Source organism: Scyliorhinus torazame, chromosome 2 (genome assembly GCF_047496885.1).
Source record: "Scyliorhinus torazame isolate Kashiwa2021f chromosome 2, sScyTor2.1, whole genome shotgun sequence".
In the NCBI taxonomy this organism is placed as follows: Eukaryota; Metazoa; Chordata; class Chondrichthyes; order Carcharhiniformes; family Scyliorhinidae; genus Scyliorhinus; species Scyliorhinus torazame.
Window position 1 is genome coordinate 198,751,584 of NC_092708.1, and position 12,664 is coordinate 198,764,247.

General features: G+C 46.3%; 1 protein-coding gene across 5 annotated transcripts in view; it reads right to left on the reverse strand.

Annotated features, from left to right (window-relative positions):
* trak2 (trafficking protein, kinesin binding 2) overlaps positions 1 to 12,664 on the reverse strand; it is a 135,241-nt gene that overhangs the window by 26,569 nt on the left and 96,008 nt on the right. For all 5 annotated transcript variants that reach the window (XM_072482348.1, XM_072482340.1, XM_072482357.1 and 2 more), the window contains 3 exons: positions 5,126 to 5,204; positions 3,410 to 3,540; positions 3,189 to 3,263 (listed from right to left, as the gene is read on the reverse strand). In XM_072482348.1, the coding sequence (XP_072338449.1) occupies positions 3,189 to 3,263; positions 3,410 to 3,540; positions 5,126 to 5,204 (285 nt within the window). The remainder of the gene's footprint in view (positions 1 to 3,188; positions 3,264 to 3,409; positions 3,541 to 5,125; positions 5,205 to 12,664) is intronic.

Here is a 12,664-nt window from a genome sequence, read left to right on the forward strand (position 1 = left end):
AAGGAGCAGCGCTCCGAAAGCTAGTGACATCGAAACAAACCTGTTGGACTTTAACCTGGTGTCGTAAGACTTCTTACTGTGCTCACCCCAGTCCAACGGCGGCATCTCCACATCATGACTACCATCGACACCGCAAACTGCCGGCTCAAAGTGGAGAGGATCTGGAAGATCGCGCATATAGACACTGACATTACGTTTCTACAAAGATGCAAGAAAGCAGACAAGATCCCGAAAGGGCTACAGATCACAAACCCACTCAAGTCGACCTACAACACAGACTACGCTGAGAGACTCTGCCGTCGCACCTCTCTCACACTCCTCAACCACCTCGTACACCAGCTCTACAGCAGACGACGCAACCTGGAAACCAAGATAGAGGCCATATTCTCAACTTGCGCTCAGGACGCAGCAGACCAGCTGCGGAACACCACCAAACAGATGAGACAACAATACCATGCCACCTATATGCATACCAAGAACAGGAAGCTTGAGAAACTCGGCATCACCACCAGCAGCAACCAAGCCACCCCCGGTACCACAGTAGAAAACAATACAGGGAAATCTATTGTCAACTTGTCAGACTACACCCTTCAACCAGACGAAATCGAAGTCCTCAGCAGAGGGCTCAATTTCTGCACCACCACCAAAATGGACCCCATCAGTCTCGCGGCAGACACGGAGGAATTAATCAGGCGAATGAGGCTCCGGGAATTCTTCCACAGACCCCAAGAGCGAACCCAAGCAGACTATTAATGAACCGGAACAGCAGACCGAGTGATCTGCAGTGCGGCAACCGAAGAGGAAAGAGTCGAATTGGACCCCTCCGGAAGGCCGCTGCCCTAGACTCGACATGTATGCTCAAGCCGTCAGGAATCGCGTCAATGCCAGATTCATCAGTCGCATTCACAAGACAGCACCGAACGTCACCCAAGCATAACGCAATGCCATCCGGTCTCTCAAGACCAACCGCAGCAGTGTCATCAAACCAGCAGACAAAGGAGGGGCCACTGTCATACTGAACAGAACGGACTACTGCAAAGAAGTATACCGACCACTGAACAACCAAGAACAGTACAAACAGTTACCCGCAGATCCGACCAAGGAACACATCCGCCAACTTAACAGACTGATCAAGACCTTGGATCCAGATCTTCAGAGCACCCTACGTGCTCTCATCCCACGTACTCCCCGCATTGGAGATCTCTACTGCCTCCCGAAAATACACAAGGCCAACACCCCAGGCCATCCTATCGTTTCAGGCAATGGGACCCTGTGTGAGAACCTCTCTGGCTACCTCGAGGGCATCTTGAAACCCATCGTACAAGGTACACCCAGCTTCTGTCGTGACACGATGGACTTCCTACAGAAACTCAGCACCCATGGACCAGTTGAACTAGGAACATTCCTCGTCACAATGGACGTCTCGGCACTCTACCAGGATCCCCCATGCTGCAACAGCCTCAGTACTCAACACCGACAACTGCCAATCTCCAGATGCAATTCTGCAACTCATCCGCTTCATTCTGGATCACAACGTCTTCACCTTCGACAACAAGTTCTTCATCCAGACGCACGGAACAGCCATGGGGACCAAATTTGCACCCCAATACGCCAACATCTTCATGCACAAGTTTGAACAAGACCTACTCACCGCACAGGACCTTCAACCGATGTTATACACCAGATACATCGATGACATTTTCTTCCTTTGGACCCACGGCGAAGAATCACTGAAACGACTACACGATGACATCAATAAGTTCCATCCAACCATCAGACTCACCATGGACTACTCTCCAAAATCAGTTGCATTCTTGGACACACTCGTCTCCATCAAGGATGGTCACCTCAGCACTTCGCTTTACTGCAAACCCACGGATAACGTCACGATGCTCCACTTCTCCAGCTTCCACCCTAAACACATTAAAGAAGCCATCCCCTATGGACAAGCTCTCCGTATACACAGGATCTGCTCAGACGAGGAGGAGCGTAACAGACATCTACAGACGTTGAAAGATGCCCTCGTACGAACGGGATTTGGCGCTCGACTCTTCAAACAACCGCGCAACCTCAAACAAACCATTGTTTACAGCAAACTACCCAGCCTTCAGAACAGTGACCACGACACCACACAACCCTGCCATGGCAATCTCTGCAAGACGTGCCAGATCATCGACATGGATACCACCATTACACATGAGAACACCACCCACCAGGTACGCGGTACATACCCGTGCGACTCGGCCAACACTGTCTACCTCATATGCTGCAGGAAAGGATGTCCCGAAGTGTGGTACATTGGCGAGGCCATGCAGACGCTGCGACAACGAATGAACGGACATCGCGCGACAATCACCAGGCAGGAATGTTCCCTTCCAGTCGGGGAACACTTCAGCAGTCAAGGGCATTCAGCCTCTGATCTCCGGGTAAGCGTTCTCCAAGACGGCCTTCAGGACGCGCGACAATGCAGAATCGCCGAGCAGAAACTTATAGCCAAGTTCCGCACACATGAGTGCGGCCTCAACCGGGACCTGGGATTCATGTTGCATTACATTCATCCCCCACCATCTGGCCTGCGAAATCCTACCAACTTGACACAATTGACACCTCTTTAACCTGGGGTAGCAGCACTCCGAAAGCTAGTGACATCAAAACAAACCTGTTGGACTTTAACCTGGTGTTGTAAGACTTCTTACTGTGCTCACCCCAGTCCAACGCCGGCATCTCCACATCATAACTCAACTGTGGCAATGAAGGCAAAAGGGTCAAGAGAGAAAAACAGCAGCACAGCGTTTAGGCATTTTGTGACTTGGCTGTTTTATTCAAAGGCCTCTTATGGCGCAAGACCAAAAATCAGCTAAGTTGGAATCTGTGTTAGGAGAAGCAAACAATTTGATTCTTTAACAATAGTTATTAACAAATAAGGTTCTGCTACTGGATACCTTCTCCAAATAATTCCTAGCCAGTTTCCCTCTTTACTGGGAGGGAAGTTACTTTCCTAGCTGAGTCAGTCATGCTTCAGTGGGTAGCACTCTTGCCTCAGAGTCAGAACTTTGTGAGGTCAAGTCCAACACCAGAAACTGGAGGTCCAGACCCATACTCGCAGCGTAGTATGAGACATTAAACTATTTCCCCTAATGCATTGTAAGAATAAAAGCTAGCACAGGGTTAAAAAGTGGAATATTCACCTCTGCCGTAAGCTGTCTTTGGGCATCTTTGGAGGCCTGCAGATGTTGTTTAAGTTCCTCTTTTTCAATGGCACACTAGGAAAAGAAATACCAAGACAACCCATTATGTGTTTTGAAGAAAAAAGAAACACCAGCAGCAGACAGGTAGGCTTTTACATTAGCCTCGGTTATATATTTTGACAGGAATTTTGTGTCACATATCATGGCCTTTTCACACTTACCTCTTTGACTTTAAGCTGAAGCTCCACGATTTGGCTGAGCAAGTTAGTGATCTCCTCCTGGTGACGTGCAATGTCATTGTTCTTTTTGGAAAGTTCATCTGCCATGTTAGAAATCTGTATATTTGTTTCTTCTTCAAAAAAAAGAGAAATGGGAGGGTGAGGCGAGTTAGGAGGAGAAAGAAATAGTGAATGCAGGATCATGGCAGATAATTTGAATTGACAAGAATTCTGTGGTGATACTGCGGATATTGTCACAGCCTTCCACCAGCACCTCCCAAATCTGTGACTCCTGCCGCCTAGAAGGATAGGTGTAGCAGACGCATAAGAACACTACCTCCTTCAAGTCACACACAATCCGGACTTGGACATATGTCGCCATTACTTCACTGTCGATGGATCAAATTCCTGAAGCTGGTAACCTAACAGCACTATGAAAGTGCCTTCACCACACCAACTCCAGTGGTTCAAGGTGGCAGCCTGTCACCCCCTTTGAGGGGCAATTGGGGCTGGGCAATAAATGATGGCTGGCCACAGCAAAAGAACAAAAAAAATTAGGTATCATATAATTTCAAGTTTCATGATAGGAGAAAATGAACAGCACAACCTCTCGGACCATGGTCCAAATGCAGCCCAAAAGTGGATCACTGTTAACTGATATCATCTCCGAAAGACAGCTCAGAACAAAAGCTTACTTATAATGCCACAATGTTGTCACTCATGTCCCCACTAGTACCAAGTTCTGAATTTGGAATATATCTCACTGTGTACTCAGGATTTACACTGAACGCCATCTTCCCTTTGTGAATTACCATGTTGTGTGTGTGTAAAATAGAAAGGAACGCACAGCTCAAGTAAATGGATAAAGCTCCATTGCATTTTGAATTGTAGGGATTTAGCAGGAACATGCTTGAAATGCAAACTCCGAATAAATATTTTGACATGGACGAGGACAACTCCTATGTTCAAAAATTAGCGCAAGCACAAAACGAGACTCTCACTTGTACACAAAAGGAAATCTGCCTGTTGAAGATAGGGGTGGCACGAGCAAGACCATCCCCAATTTCCATCAATAAGGTAATAGGCCTCCTTGGGGCTGGTTTAGCACAGGGCTAAATCGCTGACTTTGAAAGCAGACCAAGGCAGGCCTGCAGCACGGTTCAATTCCTGTAACAGCCTCCCCAAACAGGCGCCGGAATGTGGCGACTAAGGGCTTTTCACAGTAACTTCATTTGAAGCCTACTTGTGACAATAAGCGATTTTCATTCATTCATTCATTCTTGAGCTCTAGTCCATGGTGAAGGTGCTTCTACAGCGCTGTTAGGTAGGGAGCTCCATAATTTTCACCCAGTGATAAAGGAGCAACGACAGCTGATACATGTATGTCAAAGTCAGGATGCAATGTGACCCGAAGGGACACTTGGACGTGATGGTATTCCCGTGTCTGCTGCCCTTGTTCTTCTAGATGAGAGTGCTAGCTCGCTTGGGAAGATGCAAGCACAAAATCCTGGGGGACATTCCAGTGCAATACCAAGTGTTCGCTGTCCTGTCAGGTGGGATGTTAAACCAAAGCGCTCATCTGCATTCTCAGGTGGACAAACAGATCTCACGGTATTGACTATCCTGCTCAGTACTTCACTGACTGATACTGGATGTATTGAGGTAGTGAAAGGCATTATAAAAATGTAAGTGTTTCTTTCCTTTATTTATTATACGTACTTAACTCCTTCACACAGTCATTGACCAGCTGCTGTTCCTTCTCTTCATAGCTGATAGTTTCTGTCTTCAGGTGACAAGCCTTTGGAATGAAGGGACAGAGCGACAATCAAACTAAGTAAGGATATTTACAGATTCTTTCTGTACATCACACTGCATTTGCTGCTTCAGGTCCTTGCCAGCTCACACTGCATTTATGTGAGAAATGGCACATGCAAAATCACAATTCACTGAGAGCAAATTGCAATCTGAATATTGGAATGAAACAAATGCAAAGGCCACACTAAACAGAAATTCCATTCATTTGTATGAAACGGAGGACAGGACTGACACCTGTCACTTAACCACAGGTAAAGCTCCTACTTAATTTCAATAATGTGCTTTTACAGTCTCTCTTGCAAAAGCAAATCCATGGCCAGTACACTGGTGTGGATTTGACCATTTCCCTTCCCAATTATGCTTGAGGCCTGAATGAAACTGCCAACCAGTAGCATTTTTCCCCCTGAAGTCTCATGCCTGCTTCAAAAGCAGGCACGACTTTCCATGTACATTTCCCAGCAGTATTATCAAAGAGGGAATTTTTACTGCATCAAATTAAATTGAATTTAAACCCAGGTCAACATGTTAACCTGTGCGTCACTTTGTCCCACCCTGATCCTTAACCTTACCATTTAAGAGATGCACTGTACCACCTTGTACAGTCAATGATAAGTTTAGTGTTTGACACTCTGATTTGATGTATTAACTAGATAAGCCTAATTGCTTATTTGCAGAATAGCAAATCGAACTATAGTTTTATGATGTGTTATCAATAACAGTTCCAGGAATACAGATTAATAATTATAGATGTAATATGGAGCAGCCATTAACCTTGAACAGAACTTCAGCCACTATCAGGTGTGTTGTTAAAAATTACATTGAGGAACCCACAGACTGTTTCCAAGTAAAATCTCAGGAAGAGCATTGAGGTGGCTGTCATGAGAAAAGATTGATGTGAACAGATATAAAATGTTAAGTTCTGAAATTTTGTCCCAGTTTCATAAATTTGTCCCAGTTTCATAAATAAAGTTTCGTGGACCATGAGGTCACGCTATCTAGCGCCAAGCTGCTCATCTAGGTCATGCTATGGGTGCACAATGCTGCTAATCTAGGTCATGCAAACTAGTGCCTACATCGTTCTGAAAGGTTATGTTATCTGGCGTCCAGGCTGTTAATCTAATTAATCCACTGTGGCATGGAATAAGCAATACACTGACGTCACTATGAAAACAGCATTACAACACTCCATTGAATGAAGCCATAACTTGAAATGAAGATAGAAGTAAAATACTGGGGAAGTTGAAAACCAGAAATAAAACCAGAAAAGACTGGAAAAGACTGGAAATACTCAGCATGCATGCATGGAGGGGTAAACAGAGTTAACATTCCAGGTTAATGGCCCTTCATCAGAATTTCAATACACATGGAATAGGAAAAGAGAAACCAAAGTTACTATCAAGTAAAATTATGATTGTATCTTCAAAGCTACCCAAGGCTTTTTGGTATACAAATGATTGTGTAACCACTTCAGATTCATTAACCTCAGATAGTCATAGCCTTATTGCATACACGTAAAACTGTTTATCCTCCAACAGGACATGTTTGGGGGCTGCTTTAGCATAGTGGGCTAATAGCTGGCTTGTAATGCAGAACAAGGCCAGCAGCGCGGGTTCAATTCCCGTATCGGCCTCTCTGAACAGGCGTCAGAATGTGGCAACTAGGGGCTTTTCACAGTAACTTCATTGAAGCCTACTTGTGACAATAAGCAATTATTATCATTACATGTTATTTAGTTCACAGACGGGAATCCAAGAATGAGCCATGGGTATTTTCACACAGCCAGCAAACCAATTGGCACTGCCCAATTGTTAGGGAGGTCCAACCAGTCTTACCTTCCAATTCCAACTTTGGCAATGCTTCTCACAGCTGGAGAGCTGTTGGACATTTATCCAAACATTATGAGGTGTTTGTTGCATCATTCACACTAAACTTTGGTATTAAAAACAAGACTGCACGTTGTGCACATTACCTCGCGGTAAGTGGAACACAAGGTCGAGTCCCAAATCTGCTTTGAGTTCCCAGTTTTAGTGGTGTAGCAATAAGAGGATGCCGAGCAGAAGCCAAGCTCCTCTTGCAAGAATAAATTAGAGCAGGAATAGGTCATTCAGCCCTTGAGCCTTTTCTGCAGTTCAACACAATTATAGCTCATTTTCTACCTCAACCCTACTTCCTGCACTATCCCCATTCTTCAATTCCCCATGCAACCAAAAATATCAATCTCTGTCACAAATTCACTCAACAACTGAGCAACTACTGCTCTGTGGGGTAGGAAATTCCAACGGTTCACAACATATTGAGCAAAGAAATTTTCTCCTTGCTTCAGTTCTAAATGGGTGACCTTTTATTCTGAGACTATGTTCTATGGACCTCAGCCAGGGGAAAGAGCCTCTCAGCACCTACCATTTTGAGTTCACTTCTCATTCTTCTAACCTCTAGGGAATAGAGGTCAAATCTGTGACTGTTTCAATGTACTCCATTGGCTGAGAAGCACTTTGGAACTTCCTGAAGTTTTGAAAGGCGCTACAGAAATGTAATTTTCTCTCTTTATAAACTTTGCTAATCAAATGGCCAGTGACATGCTGCCTATTTGGAATTGTGATATTGTTACGACCCCCTCAGGGACCAAATCCTATATTGTATATGGTTGCTCTCCTACACCTTGGAGTACAAACTCATCAGGTGGTTTGGGGGGGGGGGGGGGGTGGAGGAAGAAGGGGGCAGAGCCTCCCCCCTCATTGGGAGGAATGTCACAGGAAATAAACCCTGACCTGGGAGGTCGGGGAGGGTGGCCCTGCAGGGTGAGGAGTAGTGTAATTGACAAATTGTGCACGGTAGCACAGTGGTTAGCTTCACAACATATGGGTCCCAAGGTTTGATTCCTTGTACCCGACAGGTGCCGGAATGTGGCGACGAAGGGTTTCTCACAGTAACTTCATTGCAGTGTTAATGTAAGCCTACTTGTGACAATAAAGATTATTAATTATTATTATTAGAGTAAATAAACCTAGTTGTTATCCTGCCTATCTGGTGCTGTATAAAGTCCTTCCTTACCTTTGGCTATCACAGGTACTATGGGGTCTATCATTCTCCCCAGGAGAAAAAAAAATGTTGCAGTTAAGGTAGGGCTTGGCTGATGCTGCAAATTTACCTTGCTGACAAAATATAATTCTGCACAAGAGGTGTGAGCTGAAATGCAACGTGAAAGTACTAAACCGTGTGTCAACAGAAAACCTTCCATCGATGCCAAGGCACATTTGGTAATTTCACATTGGCACACTCCCACCAGCCGATTCCTCCTCAACTGCCCATGTCTTTGGGGTTCGAATGCAGCCATCTACCTTATGTACGCCACTGTAGCTTCCAAGATACAGTACATGGTAATAGAAGTGGAAGTCTCCTAATCTAGCCCTGTCACTCCCAAGGGAACACTGCTGTGGACAAGTACTTTCATCTTCCCATGCCCCTTTTCTGATGATCAGATTGAAAATGGTAATTAAACTCAACAGCAACTGCAAGAGAGGAGAAATTCATCCATCTCCTTCATTTAAAACCATTTTTTAAAAACGGCCTCCTCATAGGCTGAGCACATACCAGCAACAAAATCTGAACTTGGTTGGTAGCTTGGGTTTTAAGAAGTCTAAATTGCCCATGGTCACCTGATTGACGTAAACGATTGCAAAACAGAGAATTATATTGAACGTAAAACATAGTAAAGCATAGGAAGAGGTCATTCAGGACAATTGGTCAATGTCACACAAGCTTCCTCCCAACCCTACCAGCAAATATGACCATCTGTATGTCAAAAGCTGTTGTGTATTGTACTTGCAGAATAAAAAGCCGCACATGCTAAGCACATGGATTGAACAAAATAATCACAGGAGGTTTATTAGATGGTTGTGAACTGTACAAAGGCTTAGTTTAGGCTGACTCCAATCCCGCATCATGGACTATCATATGACTCATCTCTTAAAAGGGGCCTTGCAATATTAGAACAATAGCAACGCACATCTTTTTTTAAAAAAGTATTTTTTTCCCAAATTTTCAACATTTTTACAATTTACAACACACACAAAACCCACCCAACACATTAAATACCTCACCCGCATATATCTCCCCCTCCCTCCCTCCCATTGCCCCTCCCTCAGTACTCAATAGTATCAACTCTCCAAAATGCAAAATGAACAAACCCCAACTATTGGAGAACCCGTCATTCACCCCCCCCCCCCCAAAACAAATTTCACTTTCTCCATGGCCAAAACCTCCAGCAGGTCCCCCTGCCACGTCGAGGCAGAGGGTGGAGATGCTGACCTCCACCCCAACAAGACCCGCCTGCAAGCAACCAGCGAGGCGAAGGCTAAGACATCTGTCCTCGCACCCGCCTGCAGCTCCGGCCGGTCCAACACTCCGAATATGGAAAATTCCACCTTGACCAGGAGCTACCAAGTGTGCAATCGCTCACTCCAAGGCCACCACCAGGTCCCCAAAGCCCCTTCTATCAACTGCAGGCATTCCTCCCTATCTACCTTTACCTTAAATGAGGCCACCACCCCCTCATCGCTGTCTTCATAGCCTCCCAAACCGCCGATTGAGAGACCTCCTCTGTGCAATTGAACCCCACATACACCGCAATCACCTTCCCTATCTTGTCACCGAAGCTCCGATCGGACAATAACCCCACATCCATCCTCCACCCTGGGTTCTGGGCCACTCCTTTCTCCAGTACCACACTCATTCAATGCGGAACGTGATCAGAGATCACAATTGCCAAATACAATGACCTCTCAACTCTAACCAACACAAAAAGGTCAATCCTAAAGAATACCTTGTGCGCCGGGGAAAAAAGCGAATACCCCCAGTCCCTCCGATGTACAAATCTTCACGGGCCAACCCCTCCTCCCCACATCAGCCCAGCCAACACCCCCCCCCGCCCTGAGCCATCCTCCCCACTCCGACGGGGTCAGCGAGCGTGGCTGAGACCGATCCACCCTCGGCTCCAGCACTGTGTTACAATCACCGCCCCATTATCAACCCAGGGGTATCCAGATTCAGAATGGCAGTCAATGTTCTCTTCGCGAACCCCACGTTATCCCAATGGGGGGCATATATCCAAGCCAACGCCACCAACCTTTCCTCCAGCACACCCATTACAATCACATCAGACCTATTATCAAACCCCGAATGAAACACCTGGGTCACCCCAACCCTTCCTTAAGCCTCATCTGGTCCTTCACACTCAGATGGGTCTCTTGCATTGCAGCATCACCACATCAACTTTTAAACTCTTCAAAAATACTCACTCTATTTACCGGTCCCCCTAACTCCCTCACATTCCATGTCAACATTCTAACCGGGAGTCTCTCACTCTTCTTTTCCCCCCCTCAAAGTCCCTTCTATCCGCTAAAACAAATACCCCCAGGCCCCGCCCATCCAGCCAGACCTGCGCTATCCTTTTGTTACCGTCAACCCCCTCCTTCCACTTGCAAACACCTCACCCAGTACTAAACCCTTCCCCCACCATTCACACCGCCTAGATCCATCGAGACCTGTTCTAACGATCTTGGCCTCTCCCCCCCACCACACTCCCGTTCACCAGCCAACCTTCGATTGCTAGCGCAGAGACCCCTGCCAGATCCCCCCCCTTCATCCCCACCCCATCCTCAGTAATACGGCCCCTCATGCCCAAACCCCAACATTCACAAGCCAAGAAACAAAGAACCACACCCATAAATAAAAACAAGAACACTTGTAATCCCCCCAAAAACAAAACCGCAATCCAAGAAAAAAAAATCTCATCAAGTAAAACATTCCCAGTCCCCACCAACAAAGTCCAGATCCCAATTCTTATCTCAGTCCCAGTCCTTCAGCCTTAACGAACGTCTCCACCTCAAAATAAAAGTCCTTCAAGTTGTGAGTCCCTCTCAGCTTCCCTGGGCAGACCACTCTGAACCTCACTCTGCTGTCGTACAGTGCCGCCTTCACCTGTCCAAAGACCGCCTGCCTTCTCACCAACTCCGTTGTCAGATCTTGGTATATGTGTATACCAACACCTGCCCACTTCACATCTCGACTCTGCTTCACCCAACTCAAAACCTTCTCCTTCATGTGGTAGCTGTGGAAGCAGACTATGACCGCCCTTGGTGGCTCATTTGCTTTGGCCTGAGCGACTGATGTGCCCTGTCCAACTCAGAGGGAGGGCTCTTCCCCTCCCCCATCAACTCGGCAAACATCTTTGCAAATACTCGGCTGGCCTCGGGCCCTCCACCCCTTGAGCAGGCCCACGATCCTCTAATTTTGCCTCCTTGACTTGTTGGTCCAGGTCCTCCACCTTAGCTCCGAGCCCTTTATTCACCTCCGCACTCTTTCACCAATTGAGGTGAACTGGTTGTGTTTTGCCACAGTGCCTCCTCCACCCCCTTCAACTTCTCTTCCTGCTCCCGCACCTCGACCGACGTCTTCATCACTGCTGCTTTACTGCGGCAATTGCCTCCTCCACCCACTCTTTAAGTGAAGTTGCCATCTCCCTCCGAAACACCTCCAAATGTTTTGCAAACAGCCTTTCAAACTCCACCTCGGCCAGAGTTTCAACCATGATGAGAGCAGCCCCACCCAACGAAACAGCCCTCGCCATATTTCCTCCTATTGGACTCACTGCAACACTCGCCGGTGGAAATTTGTTCGCCCCCTTCTGCCCAAGACCTTTCTTCTGGGATTTTGACATTCCCTAAGGCCTGTTGCTGGGCGGCAGCCAGTTTATGGATTCTCGTGCTTGCTCCAAGCTGAGAAGTCTCTTTAGCAGCAAGCTCCACTGAAACGGCATTTAAAAAAAATATATATATAAATTTAGAGTGCCCAATTCATTTTTTCTAATTAAGGGGCAATTTAGCGTGTTCAATCCACCTACATTGCACATCTTTGGGTTGTGGGGGCGAAACCCACGCAAACACGGGAAGAATGTGCAAACTCCACATGGACAGTGACCCAGAGCCGGGATCGAACCTGGGACCTCGGCGCCGTGAGACTGCAGTGCTACCACTGCTCCACCGTGCTGCCCCGAAACGGCACTATTTAATGCTGTTTTCAAACTTAGATTTTGTTCCGTTAATAATCTTCTCTGAATGGCCTCATTTCTTAACCCACAAACTAAGCGGTCTCTGTTGGTATCATCAAGCGAGTCACCAAATTCGCAAAGCTCCGTTAGGCAATTGAGGTTTGCAATGAACTGCGCGATGCTTTCCCCTTCTAGCTCATTCCTTTGGTGAAATCGAAACCTCTCTGCGATAATTAATGGCTTTGGTGTTTAATGGTCTTCTAATATTTGAACCAATTCTTGCTAAGTTTTATTACTGGGTTTCTCAGGTTGGATCAAAGTTCTGAGCAAATTACAAGTTTTGCTTCCAAGTGTACTAAGAAAAACAAGGACCGGAATATCTTACAAAATTTTAT